The 26,160-nt window shown below is 42.0% G+C and overlaps 1 protein-coding gene across 7 annotated transcripts in view; it reads left to right on the forward strand.

Moving 5' to 3' along the window:
* The first annotated feature begins 704 nt into the window (after positions 1–704).
* Positions 705–26,160, forward strand: part of SDK1 (sidekick cell adhesion molecule 1) — an 855,588-nt gene continuing 830,132 nt past the window's right edge. Inside the window, exons 1-3 of one of the 7 annotated variants that reach the window (XM_075899630.1) lie at positions 942–1,121; positions 1,738–2,007; positions 2,790–3,069. In XM_075899630.1, the coding sequence (XP_075755745.1) occupies positions 2,919–3,069 (151 nt within the window). In that variant the 5' untranslated portion in view covers positions 942–1,121; positions 1,738–2,007; positions 2,790–2,918. The other 6 variants (XM_075899629.1, XM_075899627.1, XM_075899628.1 and 3 more) reach the window with 6 other exon arrangements.

Consider the following 26,160-nt stretch of genomic DNA (forward strand, 5'->3'; position numbering starts at 1 on the left):
GTGTCTATTCGCTATCATGCACCTGTTACACAGTAGGGCGTGGGAAGGACTACGGATATGTTGCACCTGTCGGATACTAAGTAGGAAGAAGACAGACGAGGTGTGGGTTAGCATCTAATATGCTCTAGTTTGTGAGCTAGCCTGCTGGAAGAGTTTTTTTATTATGAAGTAAACGGGAGAATGGAAGAATAAATGGCTTAAATGTCAAATTACTTTGCCAAAGCGCCATGCCAACTATTAATGATGCAACCCCCTTACATTTGACCTGATAGTTTCACCAGCAGCACACAGTAAACTATTGCAATAGGTATCTAGCCAAGATATTAAAAAAAAAAAAACTTGGGCACAAACCTATAGTATAAGCATTTGCTGGCACATCAAATCAAATAACGCTCAAGAACTTTGCAGCGCTCCTAGCCCTTGCAGGCTGAGCTAAAGCACCGCACAAAGAGAGAAGGGGGAGACGTTAATTTTTATCTCGAGGCTCCCTGGCTTTCGATAAATCCCTCTTCTTTGCCCGTTGCTGTAAAAAATGAATTGCAGCAGCTGCTGCTGTTACAGCAGGAGGGGATGGAGAGATGGCCAGCGGCTTAAGCAGCCTCTCGCCCGTTCTTTGCTGGGCGTGCCCGCGCTTCCACCCTTTTCCTGCTGCAGAGACTGGCTTGCATACCTAGGGGGCGCAGCGAGCGCGAGAACCAGGGGCAACGTTCCATCGGGCTAGGGCGCGCGGCCGTTAAAGAACGCCCCTACCCGTCCCCGTCTCTTTTCCTCTTTCCCCACGCGTCTTCCGGCCAATCAGTCGCCTAGCTGGAGGCGGTGCCGCGGGAGGGGGAGGGCGAGACGACAGAACTGGTGGAATGGAAGGTTGGGACGGCCAGCGTTCCATGCGGCTGCTGGAAGGTCCCGCGCTCGCTGCCAGCTAGTGTGTGAGGGGAGGGGAGGGGAGGGGAGGCGGCGTCCCTCCCGCGCCTGTACAGAACAGGCGGGCAAACCTGTGTGATACACGCCACCGCCGCACATCGATTGCCTCTGACAGCCCCCCCCCCCCCCAGTTCCTTCGCAGCAGCTTTGCGTGGCCCCGGAGAGGGATGTTTCCCCACACAGACCCAGCCCTCCTAGGTGTAGGTCAGGGGAGGAGGGAAGGGAGAGAGGAAATGGGAGGGCGGTTAGCGGGTCAGTGAGGAAGAGGAGGTGGTGAGGGGGTAGTTAGGATTGGCTTGGGGAGGAGGGAGGGAGCATGGGAAGTGGATGTGAATTGAGTAAGGGTCAAGGGAGGCTGTGAGGTAAGGGGGACGGAGGGGACATGAGGGGTGCCCGGGCACAATGTGAAAAGGGGAAGGTTGTGAAGGGTGGAGATGAAGAATGTATGGGCGACAGACTTGGGTGGGACTGAACCCCAGGTGATAGAGAGCGAGGCGAGGTGAGGAAAGTTCGGGCTCAGGCTTGTGGCTGGCAGGATTTTTGTTTGATCAGTTTCCCTCCCTGGTGATTTGTTTTTACTTTTGGTCTGGTTGATCCTGATTGGCTTTTTTACTAATTGTATTTGAACTATCAGGAAAGAAAATCTGAGGAGAAAAAAAAATCTATAAAAACTTTCCCCTCTCTCTGTGGGGGAGGGAAGGAGGGAAAACACGTCCTGCGGTTTGTTTAAATATTAAACATTTAGCGTTTACTTTTTAAAATTGTGTAGAGGTTTATTGCTACTGCTGTGATAGCGCTTTCCCCTTGTGTTTACAGCCTCTCTGAGGGAGAGACACACAGGAAGAACCAGGATCTCTAGGCTGCACAAACAAGAAACGTAGGAGGAGTCCATCTAAGCAAAGGGACTGGAAGGATTTCACCTTGTTGCTGCTTGTTTCAGACGATTTCCCCCTCTTCCTCCTTGAACCGCCCCAGCTGAGGGTTTCTTTGTTGCTTCCACAACCGACCAGAAGCAAATCCTTTGCATGTTTTTGGAGCTGCGTTTTACTGCGGTTCCTTTGCAAGAAACAGACCAGCACCTTCCCGGTAGGAGGGAAATCTGATCAACTCAGAGGCTTTCCCCACCTCTGGTGGAGTGTGAGAGTTCGAGCGACACCCTCACTGGCCTGTAGCTGACTTCAGGTCTATTCGGAATCACAGCTAGGGCTGCTAAATTTACGTGGTCGAGGACCCTTCAAGCCTGCCTATTGACGACAGATTTGTAGCTAAAGGAAAATCGGATTAATATAATTGTGAAGCTCCGGAGGGGCGGGAGGGATATCTGGAGACTGCCCTGTCTGCATGCCTAATCTTGAAATTGTCTGAAATAAATCTTTAGTGCAAGGAGTAGAGCGATATTTCCCCATGGTTTTAGGTTTATTTAACACTTCTGTAGCTGGGGTTCACGGGGACGGGGCACATATGGAAAACTAACCTGCTCCATAATAATCAGAAGTGGGAATAGTTTCCGTCATCTTTGCGGTATGAAAGGTGCTGTTTGCTGGTGGCTCTCTAGATGGATCAGTCGCTTTCTGGATTTGCTAGCGATCTGACGAAGGATCCAGATTTATTGGAATACGAACGCCAATAAACTTACTCTCTCAGCGTTGAAGGCATTGGATGTGACAGTGCAGAGAAACATGTGTTTTACATTTCTGCCTGCTTGTTTTGGTGCAATCAATACCTCCACAAGATACATTGATTTAGATGGCGATTATAATACAGTCATGCACTCGGCGTGCTGCCTTAGGGTTGCATGCAAAGTGAGCACAAATCACCGAGTCCTCCGCTCCTATAAACCGAGGGTTTCTGTTCCCTCAAAACTTCAGGGTGAAAGCAAAGGGCGATGTCCCCAACCCACCAAAGAGAATCCAGCCTCGGGGTGTGGAGCGATCAATGACCAAAGAGCTGACAAAACTGTCAGGCAGTCGAATAGATTGGGGATCCGTGAAGAAATAATGGTTGGAAGAAAGGCGGATCGAGAAATTATTGCACGAAGGAATAGCTGGAGAGACCGGATGATGATAAAGTTTAACTTCTGTTTCTTCTGTCGCGGATGGTGGGCGTTTCTGTTGCTTCAGCTCCACATGTTGCAAGCCTTGGCACAAGGTAGGGCTATGAGACATTTTTGTTTAGAGAAATGTTGCATCTATCAGCCTTTTAAGACGCAGAAATTCTGTTCAGGCATGAATATAGTCTTCTGCTTTAATCACATAGAGAGCAAACTTCAGAAATCGTCATTAACAATGGATTTAATATATAAATGGTATTATCTTTATAAACAGCCTTTATAGAAACAAGCATGTATCACCTAACCTAATTCTCTTAGTTTACTAGCCCATTTCGACCCCCCCACCCCAAGTATCAATAGTAATATCGGGACCTCACTGTTAATGGTCACATAACCATTCCTTTGTATTTAGTTGGAATCAACATACTTTTCTGTTATGTCTTAAAGCAGCAGAAGAGTTAACTTCTGTGTGAGTTTAAAAAATAATTGTGCATTGTCATAAATTGCCAAGAGAAACGGACTCATAAATTCACCGACTAGAACTAAATCAGGCCTGGGTGTAAACAGATATCTTTAAAAACACAAGTACCAGTGCATGTGAATATCGGTTCAGTCTTGTTCATTTCTTGTTAAAAAAATTAACAGACACAAAACCTGCATTTGCAAACCAGAGATCCTTTCAGTCAAATGAGTCCCTTGTAAATGTTCACGATCATTCAGATATTAAGTGGCAGTCATTCTGAATATATATTTACATATTTAAAAATTGCAAAATGCAGGGTAATTTTTAATAATCCTTTGACCAGAGTAAACAATAAGTGATAGGGAATGGCATTATGGTTGGCTGAGCCAAATAACTTGCTGAATAAATACAGCTTTCACTTTCTTTGCTGTTGTGAGTTTTACTACTGAGTGTATTGTGCTCCACTAGTGTGTTTAGGCATGGTGTTTGTCTCTGAAGTGTGGGATGAGTCAGTGATTTAAACTCGGAAATTAATAATCTCTTTAAAGGGGGAATGTGTTCTGCGAACAAACCGTTAAAATAAAGTACACTTTCTGTTTCAATTAATCCTGAATCTAAAAGATGTTTACCAAATTAATTTTAAAGTGTAAACCTTATCCTGAGTTAGTCAACTAGCCTTTTACAAATAAAATTCAGTGCAGCTGTTTGCTTATCTTTGCACTGTTTGTGTGAGTGCTCACTAGCTCTTTTGTTTTTGTACATGGGGTGAACGCTGGATAGTCAGTATGTTGAGGGAGAGGGCTATGAAACCAAGTTTGTTGTAATCTGTCTACTGAGCCTTTACTCCTGCACCCTTTCAAAGATTTTCAGCCCCAGGGTATTGAATAGCTCCAATCCACTGTTTTATAGTGAACTCCACCCTCATAAATCCCTCTCTTTTTCAAAGTTTTGTTTATGCTGTCATTCCTTTTTCCAAACTACTTGTGCTGAGGCCTGCAAACTTTAACAGAGGGCATTGTTATAGTAAAACAGAATGTATTTAAGTGTAGTTAATATAATCCTCCACAAATTATAATTCACATTTTTTCTCTTTTCTGTAGTCTTGATTGGCATCTACCAATATGACCTTTTATTTTGAAAGGCAAAGATTTTAAAATATCTATTTAAATCAGACTTCTTGAGATTAGCAGTGAAGTCATTTTTACATGTAGGGTCCGGAATCAATTAAATTGAGATTTTAAAATATTTTCTGTGAATAGTAAGAGTAACCTTCATCTTCATAGTAAAAACTATGCACATACAACTGTGCAGTTGTTAATATAATAAACTATTTCCTTTAGTAACATATTTCAAAATTTACTAAGCACATTAAAATATATCTTTATTGAATTTGCTTGGGACTTGTACACAAAGTCTAATGTTTTACACTGGCCTAAACTTTGAAGAAGTCCAAACACCAAATCAGTTTATTAACGTGTAAGCAAAACAATAATTAAACGAACAATAGGCCTAAGAGGAAGCAGAAAGACAAACTAGGGTACTTTACCCTTCAGAAAAGCACTTATGCAATAATATGGGTTGGGGTTTAGTAACTGCTAGCCAATGAAGTATGAACAGTTCATTCAGTGAGATACCTGCAGAGGGTGGGTTCCAGGAAGGAACATGGACATTGCAATGCTGGTGTCAGAGCCCCTGACTTTCAGATACTAAGAAAATCAAAAGAACACTAAAGTGATCCACAAAGCTGAGTTAGGTCCCTCTGTTTTCTGTACGGTCAAATAGTGGTGGTGGTGGTGGTGGTGGTGGGGGCGAGGGAGATAGGCACATTAGAATGCAGTCCACCAAAGGCAGCATGCCAGATCAAAGTAACTTGACTAAACTACCCCTGGGGTGATCTTGGTGAGAGTAGGGTGTCCTAAGTCCCATCTTTCTCTAGGAGATAGGTGTTTGAGTCTGGACTGCAGGGAGGCACCTCTCCTTGCTTAGCAATCCATGAATGAGAATCAGGATTCTAAGGTGATTTTTGTGAAAATGAGTTGGGCACCTGTCTCACATCATACAAGATGGCTGGAGGAGGAGGAGGTGGTGCTTCTGTTGTCATCCACCATCTTATAACTTTTAGCCCAGTGGTTAGAGCACTCATATGAGATGGAGGAGATCCAGGGTAAATCCCTCCCTCTGCCAAAGGGAAAAGAAACAATATGAACAGGGGTCTCATCTCTTAGGAGAGTGCTCTAACCAGTGAGCCATGGGATTTGCTGATATGGGGCTCCCTTCATCTCTTCTGTTAAAGCTTCAATATAGATGATTTATGGTGCAGGGGTACTGGATCCAGCATCACCCGCATTCCAGATGAGTATCCTAATCACTGGACTACCCAATCCTCACATACTGTCTGTCTGGCTCCGTGACTGTTGAGATATTTATCCACAGCAGAACAGTCATGGGGCCAAAGAGAGAAGGAGAATGTGTATGAGAATGTTAGGGCACCCATCTGGGTATAGGGCAACCCTGTGTTTAGTCCCCATGCTTTTTCATTATTTAACCACCGTGGAACAGCTTGAACAGGAGAGACTGAGGAAGCCCCACATCAATATGACCCATTGCCCACAGCAGTAGTCCTTTTGAAATGTGATGTAATAAACAGTACCAGTCTTAACGCAATACACTTCAACCAGGTTGTCACAAATTTAAAATTCAGTGGCAGGTTGCTGTTCTCCATGCTTTCTGAATTGTATGATATATCCATCATTTTTATATCATATTGAAAATTCACATTATAAAAGATATGTCAGTTTATGACAAAAGCTCATGTATCTTGAAAATGAAAGTTCTGATATAGCTACACAGGTTTTCTAATGGGATGATGAGTTGGTCCTATGGACAAGAAAGAGTATTACATGACTCTTTAATCTTTTTATCCGATAAAGATAAAATAAAACATTCTAAATGTGAAGCCTATGGCTGTTTGGATGTGAAATCTTTATAAATGATTGCTCCAGCACTCTTAAAATTAAAACAAGTACATAGTCACATTTCAGTCAGTTTAATTTCCAATAAACTGAATGGAAACGATTGAGACCAAGTATTTCATATTTTCAAATAAATGATAAAATGTATTTGCAGTTGTAACTAGTGTGAGTAGCAGTGGTAGACAGCCTGTGGCCCATGCAGCCCATTGGGGTTCTATGTGTTGTTTATGAGACATTTTGTTTACTATTGCCTATGTGCAGGGCTGCCAGATTCTGCTGGTTTTCATCTGCATAGTTTTTTTCCTACTGATATTGATAAAATGATCAGGCATATAAACCAAGGGCACATGAGGTGAGGTGTGTGCTGACTGTACATAACATGGCTGTAAGAGCTATGTGTTTCTCCTGCATCCAATCGAAGTGCTACTACAGTTCAATCGGCTCACTCCGCAAATTCTGAGTGCACAAGTGTAGTTAGCAAAAGTACCGTATTCTGGGAGACCATCTTGGTTATGAGTGTTGCAGTCCACTGATATTAAGGAGGGCCATTTGTGGTCTACTCACTAGCCTACATTGCCCATTGCTGATCTATATAGAACATAGAACATTTTGATAATAGGCATGGGGACTCACATACTTGCCCGGCCCTGGGAAAAGTGGAAGGGGCCTGGCTTTGCACTCCTAGAAGGGATGGGGCTTTGAGAAGAAGGGGTGGAGCTAGAGGCAGCCTGCCCTCAGCACTGCCTGTAGCATACCATATCACGCCCCTCCTCCCTACAGCCCTCAGTGTTACCTGGAGTGTGCATTGTGGGGCTCCGGTGGTGATTTAAAGGGCCCAGGACTACAGCCGTGCAGCGGCATCTGGGAACTCTGTGCCCTTTTGAATTTCTGTGCCCTTTTGAATTGCCGATCTCCAGGACAACTACCCCCTTTGCCCCACCTGTTGATGGGCCTGGCAATATGCTTTGTTCAAACTTTTCATTGCAGTTTTCTTAGGCTGTGTTAGAGGATATTTAAGCATTTCTATTCATTACCTTTTCAATCTTCAGTGACAGCTAACTATGATACTGGCTTACTGTGGTGGATTTTTATTTTAAAATCTAGTGTATCCAAAAAGTACAAGCACTGAACATACTGGAAAGTGAAGTTTTCCTTTCAACTCAGGCAGTGTTAGTGCAAGGCTCCCTACATTGGTCTGCCAGTGATCTTGAACCTTGTTTGGAGAGAGAACTTTTACGTATGAGAGAATAATTTAAAATTCCTATGCCTCGTTAGACCTTGGTTTTTCTCCTGAGCCTTCCAACTATAATGCTCATGGTGGTTTTTGGCAAGTTTTCCCATTAGGAATGAGCTAGCTTATCATAAGCCATAAAATAGCCAAAAGGTGGCAATTTATAACCACTTTTAGTAACTGTTTAGGAATTCCAGGTTCAGATTAGCAAGATAGTGGTTAAAGGCTTCAGATCACATTATCAATCCCCTAAATTAACTAGTGCTTCTGTAGGTAGCTACTGTATTTAAAATAAAGGTCCTGATCCTGCAAATCGCTTGGGTTTGGGGGATACCTGTGCATATGCAGAAACCCACGGATTAAACAGAACTCATTACAGGATTGGGCTGTTACAGTTTAATTGTGGAATGTCTACTAAAGTACTAGAGGATTTGACTGACTACTACTGTTTTTTTAAACATGTTGGAAGTTGCTAATGGCTGAGATAGATTTATTATTTAAAGTTGCTCTCCAAAATGTTTCTCACTTTGTATTCATGATTGGATGAATATTTTCAAAATTTGACCGTTGCTGGGGTAATTTTGAAAAAGATAGCTCTAAACATTTTTAACAAAAACAGTAACTTAATATTTAAATAAATAAAAACTTGTCAGATTCTTACTTTAACAGAGATAAAACTAGTTTTTATGCCATTTGATCAAGTTTATAATTTAAAAATTGTATAAGAGGCTGAATCCTTATTTAAAGTGGCATCAATATCCACTATGCTTTTGGTAGAACCAATTACATGAATACTTGAGGAATATATTTGTGTGGGGTAAGGTTTTGGTAATACCAGCCTGTAATTTGTTGGGATTTGTTAATGTGTAAAGTGCAAGAAACTTGAGAAACAAATTGCACACTGTGTTTAATACAAAAAGAGGATGAGCAACTTACACAGGATACTTAGCAAATTATGTCAAGAGATAAATAAGGGGAAAGACAGGCAGCCAGATGAGAAGGTGAATTTACTGGAGAGCAGAAGGTATTACAAGTGAAATGTCAGGAGAGGTGGTGTTAGTCCTGTTACAGCCTTATGCCATTTGTCAGAGGGCCATCACATCACCGTACATTTTCCCTCTGTGTTCCGTTTTCTTAGTAGATTTATTAGTTTTCAAATGTGTGAATTTTTCATCCTGTGCATTTAAATAGATTTATTAAAATGCCTTAATTTGTATACTTTGTTAAAATACTGAATCGCAATTCTTTCAGCATTATACATATCTGCCAACTTATTCATACTTTGAGTGAAGTGCTTCAGACAAATTAATCAGACCTTAAAAGTTAGTGTGAGAGAGGATGGAGAGTGTATGTAAGCCACACGATGGACATTGGTCTTGCTGCTTAATGTAGTATTAGAACGCAGATGATATAAGAATCCATAAGGAATAATATGATAATAGCGTTTTGTACTTATGACATTGTTCTATAAGCTGCATTGTTCTATAAGCTGCCAGGTCTTCATCCCCAGTAAAGTCAACATGCACTACTGCAGTGATGCAAGGTGACAATGAAAATGTCCTAAAGGATGATCTAGGGATTCTTACATTTGAGGTAATTTGTCAGATGCCTCTTGTGGCACCCGTTGGTACAGACGACATGGCAAGTCCAGCAAAGGGCATGAGGGGGTAGAGAAGGAGTATGATGCTTTTGACAGGTTCCCGACTACTGGAAAATAGGGGACTGTTTTACTTGGTGTAAGTTCAAACAATCTTGTGGCTTGATTCACCACTGAATTACTCTGGTTTTATGTTGATGTTACTGGTTTCAGTGGTTACAGTGGTGTACAACTGAATTTGAGGCAGTACTGAATCAGATTCTTTAGTAAAGTTTGAACCAAACATATTGAGATGATTTTGGGATAAGAATATTGAAAAACAAAATCAAATGTTTTCTGCCTTAAAATGCCCTATTTAAAATTAGCTTATCATGAAACTTCAAATTAAATACCGGTGTATATAAGAAAATCAGTCCTCTTGGGTTTTTTTCATCCTTTGATGATATTGAAAGGAAACCAGCAAAGCTGGTGACTTTTCTTCTTGACCAAACACTGGCTGTAGGATTTTGGGAAGAGACTGTGAAGTTAGTTTTGAGGGTTCCCCAAACCATATCATGGCACTGCTTCACAAAGTTGTGATATCTGCATCTTCCTATCATGTCATTGTTTCAGTGTCTAATGGTTCTGCCTTGGTTTTTTTCTTCCCCTTGTATATTTTTTCTCCTGAGTAGCTGGGGCTGTTTGGTAATTGAGGGGTGGGACAGGGAAAGGTAGAGGTGTCTCCCTTTGCATTAAATGCCTTCAGGTTAGTCAGAGTATTCACAGATCTTCCCATGTTATGCTGGATGATGCCCAGTTGAAGAGAGGGGAAATCACAGCAATCCAAAAGCCAAACAGCCTCACAGTTTTGTTTTTGAAGGTATGGAAGTCCCACAACATAACTGAGAACCCAATCCACAGGCTTTATTGGCCCAATAGACTAACATTTGGAGGTCTGTTAAGTACTGTGACTAACTCACAAGTTTCAGTAATAATCTGACAAATACCTAACCTTTGAATATTGTCTGACTGACAAAAAGCTCTAGAATTTAAAACAAAATCTGATCTTATTACAAAATAATTAAACTATTACAAAATTAGGGGGAACTTATGACTTCAAGCTGCTTTGCTTTTGTGGCTGTTGATTTTTCAAGTTTTGCCATTCTTATGAGTGCATGTAGAGAGGTGCATCTTAGAACAGATGTTCTGATCAAATGTGGGATAATGTTAATGCATTTGGCAGTCTTATATTTCAGTTATAACTGAAATATGAGCTAGCTATAGTGTCATTTTAGGCCCTACTACTGTAATGAGTTTTGAGCCAATGGCATCCCACTAAAGTCAGAGATTCTATAAGGGCTCTGGTATCTGCCTATCTAGAGCTCATTGCAATAATAGGGAAACATTTACTATTTCAGAATATTTTAAGGAGCAGATTGATGCTGAAATTGCCTATGAAACCTTAATTCGCTCCCCTAGTGTTTGCATTTTTAACTATTTAATTACAAGGTCACTGTGTTGGGTTCTCTGGTGTACAGCTTGGACTGTGGGACCACTGGGTCTTCTGTCCCACCAAATGTAGCTACCTTTCACCCTGTGATGTTGTTGGCAACCTACACACTTCTTGAAGATACTGTACTTACATAGAAAGGGACATACCCAAATGAGCTACATACATGATCTTCCTAGCACTCATAAACCAAAAATAGAGAGGCTCTAGACAATTCCCCTCCCACCCATCCACCATTCTTGAACTCCAGAACTATACTATCTTGCACTGGTCAGAAATGTGGCCAATGTACATTTATTTCCAAGTTCACCCCTCCTTGATGTGAGGAGGACAGAAAGATAAGTGATAAGTAGCAATCGTAGAGATCACAGTTGGTTACTTAATACAAATATATTTGCAATCCGAGTTCAACAAACAAAACGGGATTTGAATCAAGCAGTGTTTCACCCTGACAGAAGGTACAAACCTCTCTCAGATCCTCAGTGAATAAATTGGAACTGCCTTCCAATCCAGGAACCCCCTTCACCACCTCCTCCTTCAGATGTGTTTCTATCCAGGTGTTAAGTTGTGGGGTAGAACCCAAGTCATGATGTCACTTCTCCTCTTTTATAGTTTCTTCCGGTTCTTGGAAAAATCTTTTGCTATGACATGAGTCAAGCAATCTTCATTGCATATATGCTCCCTCTAAGAAGTATATAGCTTTTGGGATAGTGGATTCTTTCTGTGATGGGTGTTGATGACTCATTAACTGCTGTCTAACTACTCCATTTCTAAGTTCCCTCTAAGCAGCACAGCTGCATGGCTGCACAGCAGCCTATTAAGCACTCTACAGGTGCTCAGGACTACAGTAGGGCAATCCTGTCCCTTAGCCCCTGGACTCAGACCAGCTATAGATCTGCTGTGGCAGGCAGAGAGGTGCTCCTCTCATGGCTGCAACCCAGCCCAGATCGGTTGGGAGACAGATGCCCCTCTCCTGCCCCCAAACTAACCTGACCGAGACTTGCTATGGCTGTGGTAGAAGTGTATCTACTATGGCCCCAGCCTGGACTTGCCATGGCCATGGGAGAGATGCCCTTTCTCTGGCCGTAGCCTGGACATACTGTGGCCATGGGACAGGTGCTTCTTTCCTGGCCCCAAACCAGCCTGGCCTAGACCTGCCACAACTATGGGAGAGGCGCCTCTCTCCCCCAGCATCGGTGCTGGTGCAGAAAGAGAGAGCGGGAGGAAGTCCTCTCTGTTCATCACAGCCCCAGGGCAGCCTGCACCCCAAACCTCAGCCCCACTGCAGAGCTGCAACCCTAGCCAGAGCATTCACTCCCTACATCTCAATCCTCTGACCCAGCCCTGAGCCCCCTCTCACACTCCAAATCCATTACCTTTACCCCACAACACAAACTGTATAATGTGAACCAATATGGAGATGATGGGTGCACATCACCAGTAATATTCATTTTACACATGGGTAGAAAAAATTAGAGGAATGACTGCCATTGTTGTATCTGACAGGCTGATTGTGGGTGTTTCTAACCTTGCAACGTATTTCAATAATATTCACATAGTAACACTTCATAACTATACATACAATGATAGCTCATGCAATCCAACAGGATATTACTGTTCAACATATCAGGATTTTTAAAATGACATATCATACTTTGTACAAAACATATCATAATTATATAACTGTGGTAAATATGGAGGTTCCAGGGTGCTACTCTGAAGTTCATTGTGTCAGCCGCACATTATTTTTCTTCCAAATAGGACCCTTGCCTCCTTTAGCACACAAAATGGATGGTGCTCATTTGATGTGAAACTATTCAAGATGTTTTTTTCTCAGTGTTCAAGGTGTGGCCCTATGTCTTATTTATTGCATCTTACTCGGACAGAATTTCCTTATAGGCCTTTCTGTGATATTCCTCAGTACAGTATGAGTGCTTTACAAATATTTATTTTTGAAACATCCCTGTGAGGTGAGAAGAGCATTATATCCTTTTTATGAATGAAGATTTGAGGCATAAAGAAATTGAGGTAAATATTATCCACTAATTTTGGATGTCCAATTTGAGACCAGAACCCAATTTTTCATAATATTTAGCTTTATATAATATATATAGAGAGATTCAAATTAGTGCGCTCATTGACTTCAGTTATATCTGTGAGTGCTCTCAACACTCTCCAGTTTGATTTACAAAAGTGATAAGTGAGGTTCCCTAAAAATGGAGAACACAAATAGAGACCACTTGTGAAAACTTTTGTTTAAAGTGCCTTGAGTAACATCACACACGCAAGAATAGAATGCAGCCTCATTCTATGAGTAAGGCCTTACTCATAAGACCATACTTTCTCTCTTTTTCTTTTTTGCAATCCCCTGCTTCATTGACTTAATGCCTTGTTGCCTTCTGCAACAAATGAAGCAGAATCTACAAACTGTCTCTTTCACCACACAGTCTGGATTTATTCCTAGAGCAGTAATCTCCAGTACAGTGAATGAGGCAGGGTTCTTTTGGAAAAATTAATAGAATCATAGAATACTAGGACTGGAAGGGACCTCAAGAGGTCATCGAGTCCAGTCCCGGACCAAATACTGTCTAGACCATCCCTGATAGACATTTATCTAACCTACTCTTAAATATTTCCTGAGATGGGGAGTCTACAACCTCCCCGGGCAATTTATTCCAGTGTCTGACTACCCTGACAGTTAGGAACTTTTTCCTAATGTCCAACCTAAACCTCCCTTGCTGCAGTTTAAGCCCATTGCTTCTTGTTCTATCTTCAGAGGCCAAGATGAACAAGTTTTCTCCCTCTTCCTTATGACACCCTTTTAGATACTTGAAAACTGCTATCATGTCCCCCCTCAATCTTCTCTTTTCTAAACTAAACAAACCCAATTCTTTCAGCCTTCCTTCATAGGCTCTTCTCTGGACCCTCTCCAATTTCTCCACATCCTTCTTGAAATGTGGTGCCCAGAATTGGACACACTACTCCAGCTGAGGCCTAACTAATGCAGAGTAGAGCGGAAGAATGACTTCTCGTGTCTTGCTCACAACACACCTGTTAATGCATCCCAGTATCATGTTTGCTTTTTTTGCAACAGCATCACACTGCTGACTCATATTCAGCTTGTGGTCCACTATAAGCCCTAGATCCCTTTCTGCCGTACTCCTTCCTAGACAGTTGCTTCCCATTCTGTATGTGTGAAGCTGATTGTTCCTTCCTAAGTGGAGCACTTTGCATTTGTCTTTATTAAACTTCATCCTGTTTACCTCAGACCATTTCTCCACTTTGTTTAGATTATTTTGAATTATGACCCTATCCTCCAGATTAGTCGCAACCCCTCTCAGCTTGGTATCATCTGCAAACTAAATAAGCGTACTTTCTATGCCATTATCTAAATCATTGATGAAGATATTGAACAGAGCTGGTCCCAAAACAGACCCCTGTGGAACCCCACTTGTTATGCTTTTCCAGCAGGATTGTGAACCATTAGTAACTACTCTCTGAGTACTGTTATCCAGCCAGTTATGCATCCACCTTATAGTAGCCCCATCTAAGTTGTATTTGCCTCGTTTATTGATAAGAATATCATGCGAGACAGTATCAAACACCTTACTAATGTCTAGGTATACCACATCCACCGCTTCTCCCTTATCCACAAGACTCGTTATTCTATCAAAGAAAGCTATCAGATTGGTTTGACATGATTTGTTCTTTACAAATCCATGCTGGCTGTTCCCTGTCACCTTGACACCTTCCAAGCATTTACAGATGATTTCCTTAATTACTTGCTCTATTATCTTCCCTGGCACAGAAGTTAAACTAACTGGTCTGTAGTTTCCTGGGTTGTTCTTATTTCCCTTTTTATAGATAGGTACTATATTTGCCCTTTTCCAGTCTTCTGGAATCTCTCCTGTCTCCCATGATTTTCCAAAGATGATAGCTAGAGGCTCAGATACCTCCTCTATCAGCTCCTTGAGTATTCTAGGATGCATTTCATCAGGCCCTGGTGACTTGCAGGCATCTAACTTTTCTAGGTGATTTTTAACTTGTTCTTTTTTTATTTTATCTTCTAAGCCTACCCCCTTCCCACTAGCATTCACTATGTTAGGCATTCCTAAAGACTTCTCGGTGAAGACCGAAACAAAGAAGTCATTAAGCATCTCTGCCATTTCCAAGTTTCCTGTTACTGTTTCTCCCTCCTCACTGACCAGTGGGCCTACCCTGTGTTTGGTCTTCCTCTTGCTTCTAATGTATTTATAAAAAGTCTTCTTATTTCTCTTTATTCCCATAGCTAGTTTGAGCTCATTTTGTGCCTTTGCCTTTCTAATCTTGCCCCTGCATTCCTGTGTTGTTTGGCTATATTCATCTTTTGTAATTTGTCCTACTTTCCATTTTTTAATATGACTCCTTTTTTATTTTTAGATCATGCAAGATCTCGTGGTTAAGCCAAGGCGATCTTTTGCCATATTTTCTGTATTTCCAACACAGCGGAATAGCTTTCTTTTGGGCCCTTAAGAATGTCCCTTTGAAAAACTGCCAACTCTTCTCAGCTGTTTTTCCCTTCAGTCTTGATTCCCATGGGACCTTAGCTATCAGCTCTCTGAGTTACCAAAATCCGCCTTCCTGAAATCCATTGAATCTATTTTGCTGTTCTCCCTTCTACCCTTCCTTAGAATTGTGAACTCTATGATTTCATTATCACTTTCACCCAAGCTGCCTTCCATTTTCAAATTCTCAACCAGTTCCTCCCTATTTGTTAGGATCAAATCTAGAAAATTAGTATGTGATCATGCAAATAAAGATTGTTATAAAGCATATGTAAAAGCATATGCATTAGTATGTGATCATGCAAATAAAGATTGTTATAAAGCATATGTAAAAGAGGGAGGGAAATTAGGATTGGACAGGCATCCTTAATTCTGGTATCCCCTAAGCTTTTAAACACTTGATTTTGCAGCCTTAATAATGTTATTTTAGCTTAGTTTTATCTCCTAGGTTTATCTTCTAGGTTTTTTAAAAAACAAAATGACTATGCCAAATCCCCCCCTCCCCCCCCCAAGCCCCTTTCCCTCACCTCAGTACGATAGTGCTGTCGTGTCCTCAGTACACTCTCTTGTGGTCAGATGTGGTGCATATGAAGAGACCTCCTTACTTTTCCTCCAGCCAGAGTTTAAACAAGCCGCAAACAATCTACAGGCATTCAGGAACATCTTCCTCTGAGGATTTATTTAACAGAAAGTCCAATACAAAAATTAGAAAAAATCCCCTCCTCTTTGCCTCATTTTCCTGATCCAGATAATCAATCAGACCCAATCTGTCTGTTTCCCAGCTGAGTCTATTATTTATCTTCTCCCCAAATCTTCATTAGATTTCTCTCCTGATAAATTCAGGCTGCCCCTCTCCAAAATGTACTTTCTTCTCATGGGTCTCCTCTAACTGAGCTGTCATAAGCCAGTTAAAGTAATTATTTAATTAACTCACTGCCATATACCTAAGCTGTTAACAAGGGGGTTAATTGGGTTGGCTGAATCTACCTGTGAAGGATGACAAAGGTGGGTGGGGCTTCTGACCTCTTCACAGGGTTAACTACTCGGTCATGTTATGTGGCATCATATTGATAGCTACATGTTTTAGCAGGATTGGATTCCTTACATCCACCACACAGACCTGTCTCTTGAGCCAGTGGAGAAACTGATAGCAGTAGTAGGTCAGCCTCAGTATGGATTATCATTAGCAGGGCATGAGACACTTTATCAGTGGGTTTCACAGATATTTGCAGATGGCAAAAGAATGGTGAGAATCATGGATTCCATTCCAGGTCCTTGAAGAAACTGTAGTCCGGTAGGTACAGACTCATCTATTCATACTTCCAAGCATGGTCCCTTTTGTCCCATTTGGCTCCAATTTTTATATCCAATAAGTCCTAATCTGACCCCTCAGATCCCCCTTTTCCAGTCTGTCTCCTCACTTTTTTCAGTCCCTATTTCTCTACTCAGTTGTTTCTTGTCTTCAGCTTCCTTTTCTAGACTTCCTTAGTCCTGCCCCTCTGCCATCTCAGCATCCAATCTCTTTCCTCCACTACTCTGGCCCCTTTAATCCTTCCCTGCCCGCATTTACCATCCCCACTGGATCCTTTTCCAATTTCAGTGTCTCATTCCCCTTCCCCCTCTTCCATGCATCTTCCCCAACTGGTCCTAATTCTCCTGTCCCAAAACCTGGCTCTTCCTCAGACCTGATTCTTCTCCTTTCCTCACTTACTTTACCCTACTCACTGTTTCTCAGCCTGACTTCTTCCAGACTTGCCTAGCCAGTTCCAGTCTCCCTTTGACTGACTTCTCCTTGTCCTATTATACTCCCCAACTACACACACACCCTGCCACAGATCCAGCTCTTGTTTCCTCTCCATCTAAATCAGACAGCTTTCTCTTCCATGCTGCCTGGGACCAGCATGGGATCTTTGGCTTAGTCTATACTCAACGAGCCAGGTCGGTTTAAGGTACACAACTCCAGCTATGCAAAATGTGTAGTTGGAGTCTGCTTAAGCCAAGCCATAGTGGCACCCACACAGCTGGAGGCTGATGAGAGTGTTTGCTCCTGTTGGCTTCCCTTACTCTTCAGAAAAGGAGGAGTACCGAATGCTGGTGTGGGCTGCCCTCAGCGTTTGATTTACGGGTCTATACTAGGAAAGTTAGATATTGTTTAATTCAGTAATCGTGTAACTTGCTCCCTATGCAGATCTACTCCTGCCTGCCTCCCTGTACTGCTGCCTCTGATGTAGAGGCACCAGTGGGGGGGAGGGGTAGAGGTGTCCAAGGCTGGCCCTACCATGAGGCGAACTGAGGCGGCCGGCTCAGGTACCAGGCTATGTGGGGGAGGGGGCACCACTAGGACCCAGAGGGTAGAAAATTGTGTCTGCCACTGGTGCGTATGTAGGTAGCAGAGCAGTATCATGAGAGGAGTAGAACAGGAAGAAGGCACAATTGAGACCTTTCAAAGTTTTGACCCAAACAAGGGGGCATGTGGGCGTCATTTGAGCTCCCTGCCTCAGGTGCCAAAATGTGGGCTGGCCCTGGAGGTGTCTCTGTGGCATATGATGCTTTTGGGGAGCTGGCTGTTAAGCCAGCTCTCCATGAGCACCGGCTACCAATGGCCCTCAACCTGCTGCCTCGGTTCAGAATCACTGGCCTAGGGGCTAGCCAATTAATTCTTATATTAGAGGCTTGTTTTATCTAGATGTGTTTACTTTTAGAAACTTTTTTTTATTAAATAGCTGTTACAATGAAGTATTTTGTTCTAAACGGGGCTGCCATATTCCTTTACAAAGCTGTGGTTTGATCTGCCAAGTGCTCCAATCTGGAACTCTAATTGATTTCAGTGGGAATTAGTGCACAGGGCCTTGCGTGATTGGCCCCACAACAGTGCTATACAATTAGGAGGGAAAACGCCTCTCTCTAAGCATGCTTTTTACCTTTTTTATTTTAACAAATAGTTTATAACATCAAAGTCCATCTTGCTATTGCAAGACTTCTCTGTAGTATCCAAATGTTTGGCTTCTTACAATGGTTTTGCATACTATATTTAAGCAAGGATGTTAAAATGTGGGGTAATTGTATAAATGTGTAACCACTGAAAAATTGAGCAGTTACATGGTCACATGCACCTGAAAAACCAGCTCCTTGGGAGCACTGCACATTTCTTCTGGGGAGTTGGCTGCTGCCCTGTGCTGCTATCTCTGTATCAGAGGCAGCAGTGCGGGGCAGCAGGCAGCTCCCTATGAGCCAACTTTTAAGTTGGCTCCCAGAGCACACTGGCTTACACCTGCAGCCCTGCTCCAGGGTGGCACCTGGCTCTGCAGGATGGGGTGGAAGCCTGAGTATAACCATGAACTTATTAATTAATCGATAAGCCCAGGCTTATAAGTTAACCATTTACACGGTTATACATTCACAACCCTAATTTTGAGTATTACAATTTTCAATTTGCTATAAAAATAGAAAATACTGTTTAATGTTACTAGAATATTCTTCATTCCATATTTTGTTGCCAATCCTGTGGCTATACCTATGTGTTGCCAAATATGTAAAAGTATATTTTGATTATGTTAATAGCCTGCTCATTAATATTTAAGTACATGTTGGATCTCCCTGGTCCAACACCCTTGGGACCTGACTGGTCTTGAATGAGGAAGTTTGCTGGACCATAGGAGGTCAGTTCTGCCCCCTGCCACTGGTTTCCCTAGCCCAACTCTACTTTTGGCCCAGCCACTGGCTTCTCCTACCAGCTCCCCCATGCAGCTGTCCCAGTGGGTTTGTAGTCACAGCAGGACTGCTGGCTCCAGTGCTGCCAGACTAGTAGGACTGCTGCCCCCCCTGCCCACCAGCCTCTTGGCTAGCTCCTCCTCTGATGCTGACCCCATTGGGCTCCCGGCTCTGTTGGAGCCTGCTGCCATGCTAGAGCCTGCAAAGAGAATTGCTTCCCTGGGATTCAGTTTACAAGTTACAGTGTAATGGGAGGCTACGTGGGCTTAGCAAGGAGATGTCCAACAACCCCCAAAATAAAGAAAATAACCTGATGCATCTGATTAAACATTCCCTGTTCTATTCTCATATCTGTTGTTCCAAGGTTTAGTCCTTCCCCTAGACATGGATATCGCTGTTTATTGTTACTAGAATATTTTTCATCCCATACTTTGTTGCTAATCCTGTGGCTATATCTATGTGTTGCCAATCCTGTGTGGCTGGCTCAGTCCATGTCTCTCAGCTCTGGTCTGGTCACATAAACACTGAAACAGGAAGGTCACTGTGTCTAGTTCAAAAACCCACACTCTATTTTTATTGACTCTCCTGGCTTCCTGCCAACACTTCCTGCTTCCTTAGGATTCCTCGAGATTCTCTAGAACCCACTGTCTATGGTTTTAACCTTTACAGGCAATTGTTAACTGAATGACTGAAATGTCCAGAAAGGGTAGCATCTCTCCCATTCATCACAATAACATTGCATATTCTTGGACTAGTAAAAGTGTTGCAGTTCAGGAATTGTGAAATTTGTTGACAGAACTGCTAAAAAGAAAGTAGCATTGTCTATACCATGCCTATTTCTAGCTAGTCCTGCCATCACTGTTTAATAAAATTCATTCCTTAGAACCTCTCCCACTCAAAATAATTCATGAAGAATAAATTGTCTCAACAAAGTGAAGTAGTTAATTGTTTTATACTAAGAAAATTCCAGACGTGATTAAACAGACCCAGAAATCAAACAGAACATATTTATCCATTCAGTGAAGTAAATTTCTCATGTACTGTATCGTGGAACTGGAAGTTAGACAGTTATTTGTTTTTTGCTTTATTTTTTTAACACAGTTAATATGTATCTTATGAATATGTGGTACTTCCATCTATACGAGCCATCACAGTGATATAAATTGTCCTGCTAGCAGATGGAGAAGGGGAAAAACTTCTGAGACATGATCATCTTTCTGTCTCTCTAAAGGTGACTGACTAACCCTCTTGATGTGTTTTCAGATCTTCTTGAAACCTGGTTAAGCACGAGTGCACACACTTTCTCTGTGTAATTAGATTTATCTTTGGTAATTTCCTCCCCAATCTTTTATTTTTAACAGGATTAAATAGATTTGTTTTGGATGTTCTGTAATGAAGTTTTACTTTCACCTCAGAGTTTTTGGAACACACCACTTGGAGGAGGTAATTATCCAGGGTGTAATGTGTGCTGTTTTTTCTTAAATGGCTAGAAAGCTGGATAATCATCTCTTGAGTCAAAGAAAGGACAGCTTTCATGTCCATTGACTCAGTGGAAATCAATGAAGTGTACCCATAGTTGCACTGATTCTGCAAGGCCCCAAATCCGAACATGACTTTTCAGTGTGATGCTGTGGCAAAAAGAGCTGTAATCCTGGGATGTATAAACAGGGAGATCTTGAGTATGTTTAGAGAGGTTATTGGCTTCTATGTTTGACACTCATGTGATCACTGCTGGAAAACCCTGTTTAGTTCTGATGCCCATGTTACTGTCCATGGTTTCATGCATCATAACTTAAGAGTGCCAAATTCAGGTCACACTAATGAGAAACAGGGCAAATCTATCCCCAAATGCTGATGGTTATTACCTGTAGGATATACCTAACCAGCCACAAAAATCACTTCTTGTTAGTCAGTGTGGTGAGAGAGAAGTCATAAACACAGTTCTTAAGGCAATCCATTTTTATAACACTATCAAGAACACTGGTTTCTGAGAGAAGAGGTTTCTTACAACTTATCTCATCAAATAATAGATTATTCTGTGCCCAAAGGATCAGCCACACACCCAGGCCTATATCTAACTTGGGTCTTACCTAAAATCATGTGGTTGCCAATCCTTCAGTATCTAAAATATAAAGGTTTACTTATAAAAAGAAAGAAGGAATGGTGAGAGTTGAAAAGCAAATATAGAAGACTACCAGATTTGCTTACTGGGGAAATCCTTGGTGAGCTAAAACACAAAAAGCAAGTTTACAAGAAGGGAAAACTTGGACAGATGACAAGGGAGTATAAATATATTGCTCGAGAATGCAGAGGAGTAATCAGGAAGGCGAAAGAGCAATTGGTATTGCAGCTAACAAGGGATGTGAAGAGTAACAAGAAAGGTTTCTACAAGCATGTAAGCAATAAGAGGGTGATTAGAGAGGGTGTGGGGCCCTTACTGGATGAGGAAGGTAACTTAGTGACCTGATGTGGGAAAAGCTGAAGTACTCAATGCTTTCTTTGCCTCTGTCTTCACAGACGAGGTCAGCTCCCAGACTACTGCACTAGGCAATGCAGTCTGGGAAGAAGGTGGGCATCCCTTGATGGAGAAAGAACAGGTTAAGAACTATTTAGAAAAGCTAGACATACACAAATCCATAGGTCCAGATTTAATGCATCCGAGGATACTGAGGGAGTTAGCAAATGTCATTGCAGAACAAATGTCAGTTTAACTCATAGAGATCGGGAAAGATCCCGGATGATTAGAAAAAGGCAAATGTAGTGCCCATCTTTAAAAAAGGGAAGAAGGACAATCCAGAGAACTACAGACCAGTCAGCCTTTCCTCGGTCTCTGGAAAAATCATGGAGAGGATCCTCAAGGTATCCATTTTGAAGCACTTGGAAGAGGGGAAAGTGATCAGAAATAGTCAACATGGATTCATTAAGGGCAAGTCATGCCTGACCAATCTGATTAGCTTCGATGATGAGGTAACTGACTCTGTGGACATGGGAAAGTCAGTGGATGTGATATACCTTGACTTAAGCAAGGCTTTTGATACGGTCTCCCACAATATTCTTGCCAGCAAGTTAAGGGAATGTGGATTGGATAAATGGACTGTAAGATGGATAGAAAGCTGACTAGACTGTCAGGCCCAATGGGGAGTGATCAACAGCTTGATGTCAGGTTGGTGGTCGGTTTCTAGCGACGTGCCTCAAGGATCAGTTCTAGGGCTGGTTTTGTTCAACAACTTTATTAATGACCTGGATGAGGGGATGGATTGCACCCTCAGCAAGTTTGTGGATAGCACTAAGCTAAGGGGAGAGGAAGATATGTTGGAGGGCAGGGATAGGGTCCAGAGTGACCTAGACAGATTAGAGGATTGGGCCAAAAGAAATCTGATGGGGTTCAACAAGGACAAGTGTAGAATCCTGCACTTGGGACAGAAGAATCCAAAGCATTGTTACAGGCTGGGGATTGAATGGCTAAGTAGCAGTTCGGCAGAAAAGGACCTGGGGATTACGGTGGATGAGAAGCTGGATATGAATCAACAGTGTGCTCTTATAGCCAAGAAGGAGAATGGAATATTAGGTTGCATTAGAAGAAGCATTGCCAGCAGATCTAGAGAAGTGATTATTCCCCTTTATTCAGCCATGGTAAAGCCACATCTGGAGTATTGCACCCAGTTCTGGGCCTCCCACTACAAAAAGGATGTGGATGCATTAGAGAGGGTCCAGCGGAGGGCAACCAAAATGATAAGGGGGCTGGAGCACATGGCCTATGAGGAGAGGCTGAGGGATATGGTCTTATTTAGTCTGCAGAAGAGAAGAGTTAGGGGGGATTTGATAGCAGCCTTCAACTTGCTGAAGGAGATTCCAAATTGTATGGAGAGAGGCTGTTCTCAGTAGTGATGGATGGCAAAACAAGGAGCAATGGTATCAAGTTACGGTGGGGGAGGTCTAGGTTGGATATTAGGAACAACTAACACCAGGAGAATGGTGAGGTACTGGAATGGGTTACCTAGGGAGGTGGTGGTGGTGGAATCTCCATCCCTAGAGGTTTTTAAGTCTCGGCTTGACAAAGCCCTGGCTGAGTTGATTTAGTTGAGATTGGTCCTTCTTTGGGTAGGGGGCTGGACTCGATGAACTTCTGAGGTCTCTTCTAGCCCTAGGATTCTATGATTCTGTGAAATTGGTTATAGGATCAGACCTGAATAAAGTTCCAGGATCAGATTAATAGAGTTGGTGATCTTTATAGTTACAGATGGAACTTTCAACATCAATCGAGAGTTAAGTCAATGTCCATTATAGAGGCACCAGGGAATCCTGGGATCTCATTCCTTATGGCTTGCATCTTTCCTTATGTGCATCCAAGCAGATATGGGATGAAAAGGGAACTTGTCTATAGGACCTTTATGCCTAATTTCCAGCAGCCTCTTATCTTGGGATTAACAATAGATGTTTGATGTAACCTTCTGTATCTCAAAGCTGGTGGCATTTAGCATAGGGTTATTTATCCATTAAACAGTTCATATACAGTTTACCACAACATTGAAAGAGACATATAGACAAAACTACTTCAATCAAGTTTCATCACAAATGTTAATATTTTTTTTGGGTCTTGAAACAAGGCTATAGTAATAGAGAATTGTTTGTTTATATTACAAGACCTGAATAACAGCTACTATTCTAATGCTCTAATGTTGCAGTTTTGCATTCCCCTGTTCTACCCTAACCTAATATAATAGCCCAACTATCATTTATATAGCTTCCTAACAAGCCTTCAGAAGTTGACCCTAGGTCATTCAGCCTATGAGCTTTTTGGCCACATCTTAATCAGATGTCTAACATTTTAATCCTTTATGTCACAGCCTAGAATTCAAGAAGAATATTGATATATCAGAGGGGGTTTATAGAAGAACCACAAAATGATTAAAGATTTAGAATAGGGATGTTAAATTTCGATTAATCCGTTAATCAAGTAGTTGATGGAATTTCCATCAAATTTTCAGTAATAGAATTTCCATCAACTACTTGATTAGTCGATAAGGGGAAGGTGGAGTGCTCACTATCCTGGCTGCGCCTCAGTCTTTTAAATGTAGTAAGAGCTGCCCACGAGTGGAGCCCTTACTACATTTAAAAGGCAGAAGAGCAGTGAGGACTCAAGCAGTCTGTGTTCCAACTGTTGCGTTTCTGCCTTTGAAATGTAGCAAAAGCCCTAATCGCCCCATGTTCCCTGCTGTGCTTCTGCCTTGGAAATTTAGTGAGAGCCCCCTGGAGCTTTTGCTATATTTCAAAGTGGGACCTGGTGCAAGCGGGGACTGCTTCAGTATCTGCTCGCGCTGTTTCTCTGCTGTACCTCTGCCTCTCCTGCCCCCTTGCGGAGCTGGTGCTGGGGGGAACTGGCTTTTAAGCCAGGTCCCCCCCAGCACCAGCTCCTACTCCTACTTGCTGTCTGTCTCTGAAAGAGGCAGCAAAGAAAGTGGGGGAAGAGGAGGGGAGACAAGTAGTCGAGTCACTACTCGACTACCTGATACGCAGGGCTTGACAAATCAGTGAATCTACTCGCCTATGGCGAGTAGATTTCAGCCGGTCGCCCCATTCACCGGCAACGCGCACATGCACAATGCGGGTCTTGCGCATGCGCAGTGTGGGGCTAGCGAGTAGATTTCGCTGCCATTTGTCAAGCCCTGCTGATAATTGTATGATTATTGGGTAATCGACTAGTTGCTTACATCCCAAGTTTAAAAAACATGCCTTAGAGTAATAGTGTATTAGATTAACAAAGACAAGGTTAAGGGGTGACTTGATTGCAGTCTATGAGTATCAGTAAAAAAACCAAATATTTAACAGTGGACTCTTAAATCTAGCAGAGAGAAGTACAAAACAACCCAGTGTTGGACATTCAGATTGGAAATACAATGTAACTTTTTAATAGTGAGAATAATTAACCATTGTAACAATTTACCAAGGTTTGTAGCAGATTATTGATTTCTGACTATTTTAAAATCAGGATTGGATGTTTTTCTAAAAGATGCACTCTAGGAATTATTTTGGGGAAGTTATATGGCCTGTGTTATATTGTTATAGGAGCAGACTATATGATCACAATGGTCCCTTCTGGTACTGGAATCTATGATTATATGAACTCCCATGTTGGTGTATTATAGAGGATGCTTTGAGCTCAGCAGGTTTTTGGTACATCAGTTGTGCTATAGATATAACAGCTAGCGGAGTAAGGAGGGCCCTTTCTGAATGAGACTCGTGGATGTGTTTGGTACTCTGTGCTTGGTTGCTATGATGCTTATAGAAATTGATGTGGCCATATCAGACAAAAGAGTAGAAACTTCCTGTAGTTTTAGGAAGGTAGTCCTTCATCAGATAGCTTGATACTTCGAAAAACTTTGTTTTCCAAAATGTTTTACATGTTGCTAACAAAATAAAAAGTAATCAAAGTTATAGGAAATGTATAAAGCAAATATATCATAATATGTCCAAGTCATCCCGAAAATTCAGAACACTTTCCGAGTATAATACCAAATTATGGTTTTGGATTCTTTTTTTGCTTGTATGCAAATTAGGTCCCTGATGTTTTCTGCAGAAAATGACTTGTAGGCCAAGCTTTTGGTTTAAGACCGACCCATTTGGCTATGATGGTGATGACACAGACAAAGGTTAATTCCTGCATGGTTCATCTCCCTTAATTCTTTTCCTTTATGGCCTTGATCCTCATTTACTGTCAATAAAAGGTTTTGCCTGAAGTTTTAGATTACTTAAGGCTCTCAGATTAGTGAGGCATAGAAAACTGGGTGGATGTATAGAAAGCCATCTTATCCTGTAAGTTTTATTTCCCCTTTCCTAAACTTGTCTCACTAGGGGGCTAGGGTGAACCATATCCTATAGTTGTATACTAGATGATCAACTCTGTACAGAAACATAAATTCCTTTCCACTAATACAGCTACAGATGACAAATAGGAATGATGATAGGAGGAAGATGGTTTTGTGAAATGGGAAACAGAAATCTGGATTGTGTTACTAACTCTGCCACAGATTTCCTTTATCTTAGGCAAGACACTTAATCTCTGTATCTCAGGTCCCCATCCATAAAATAGGACTAATGTGTCTGTTTTGTCTGTTTAAATCCTAGACACTGTGGGCACTTCTGCACTATATGGAATATTGATGCTGCCACGGTCAATCTTCT

This window comes from Pelodiscus sinensis, chromosome 16, assembly GCF_049634645.1.
Source record: "Pelodiscus sinensis isolate JC-2024 chromosome 16, ASM4963464v1, whole genome shotgun sequence".
NCBI classification, from domain to species: domain Eukaryota; kingdom Metazoa; phylum Chordata; order Testudines; family Trionychidae; genus Pelodiscus; species Pelodiscus sinensis.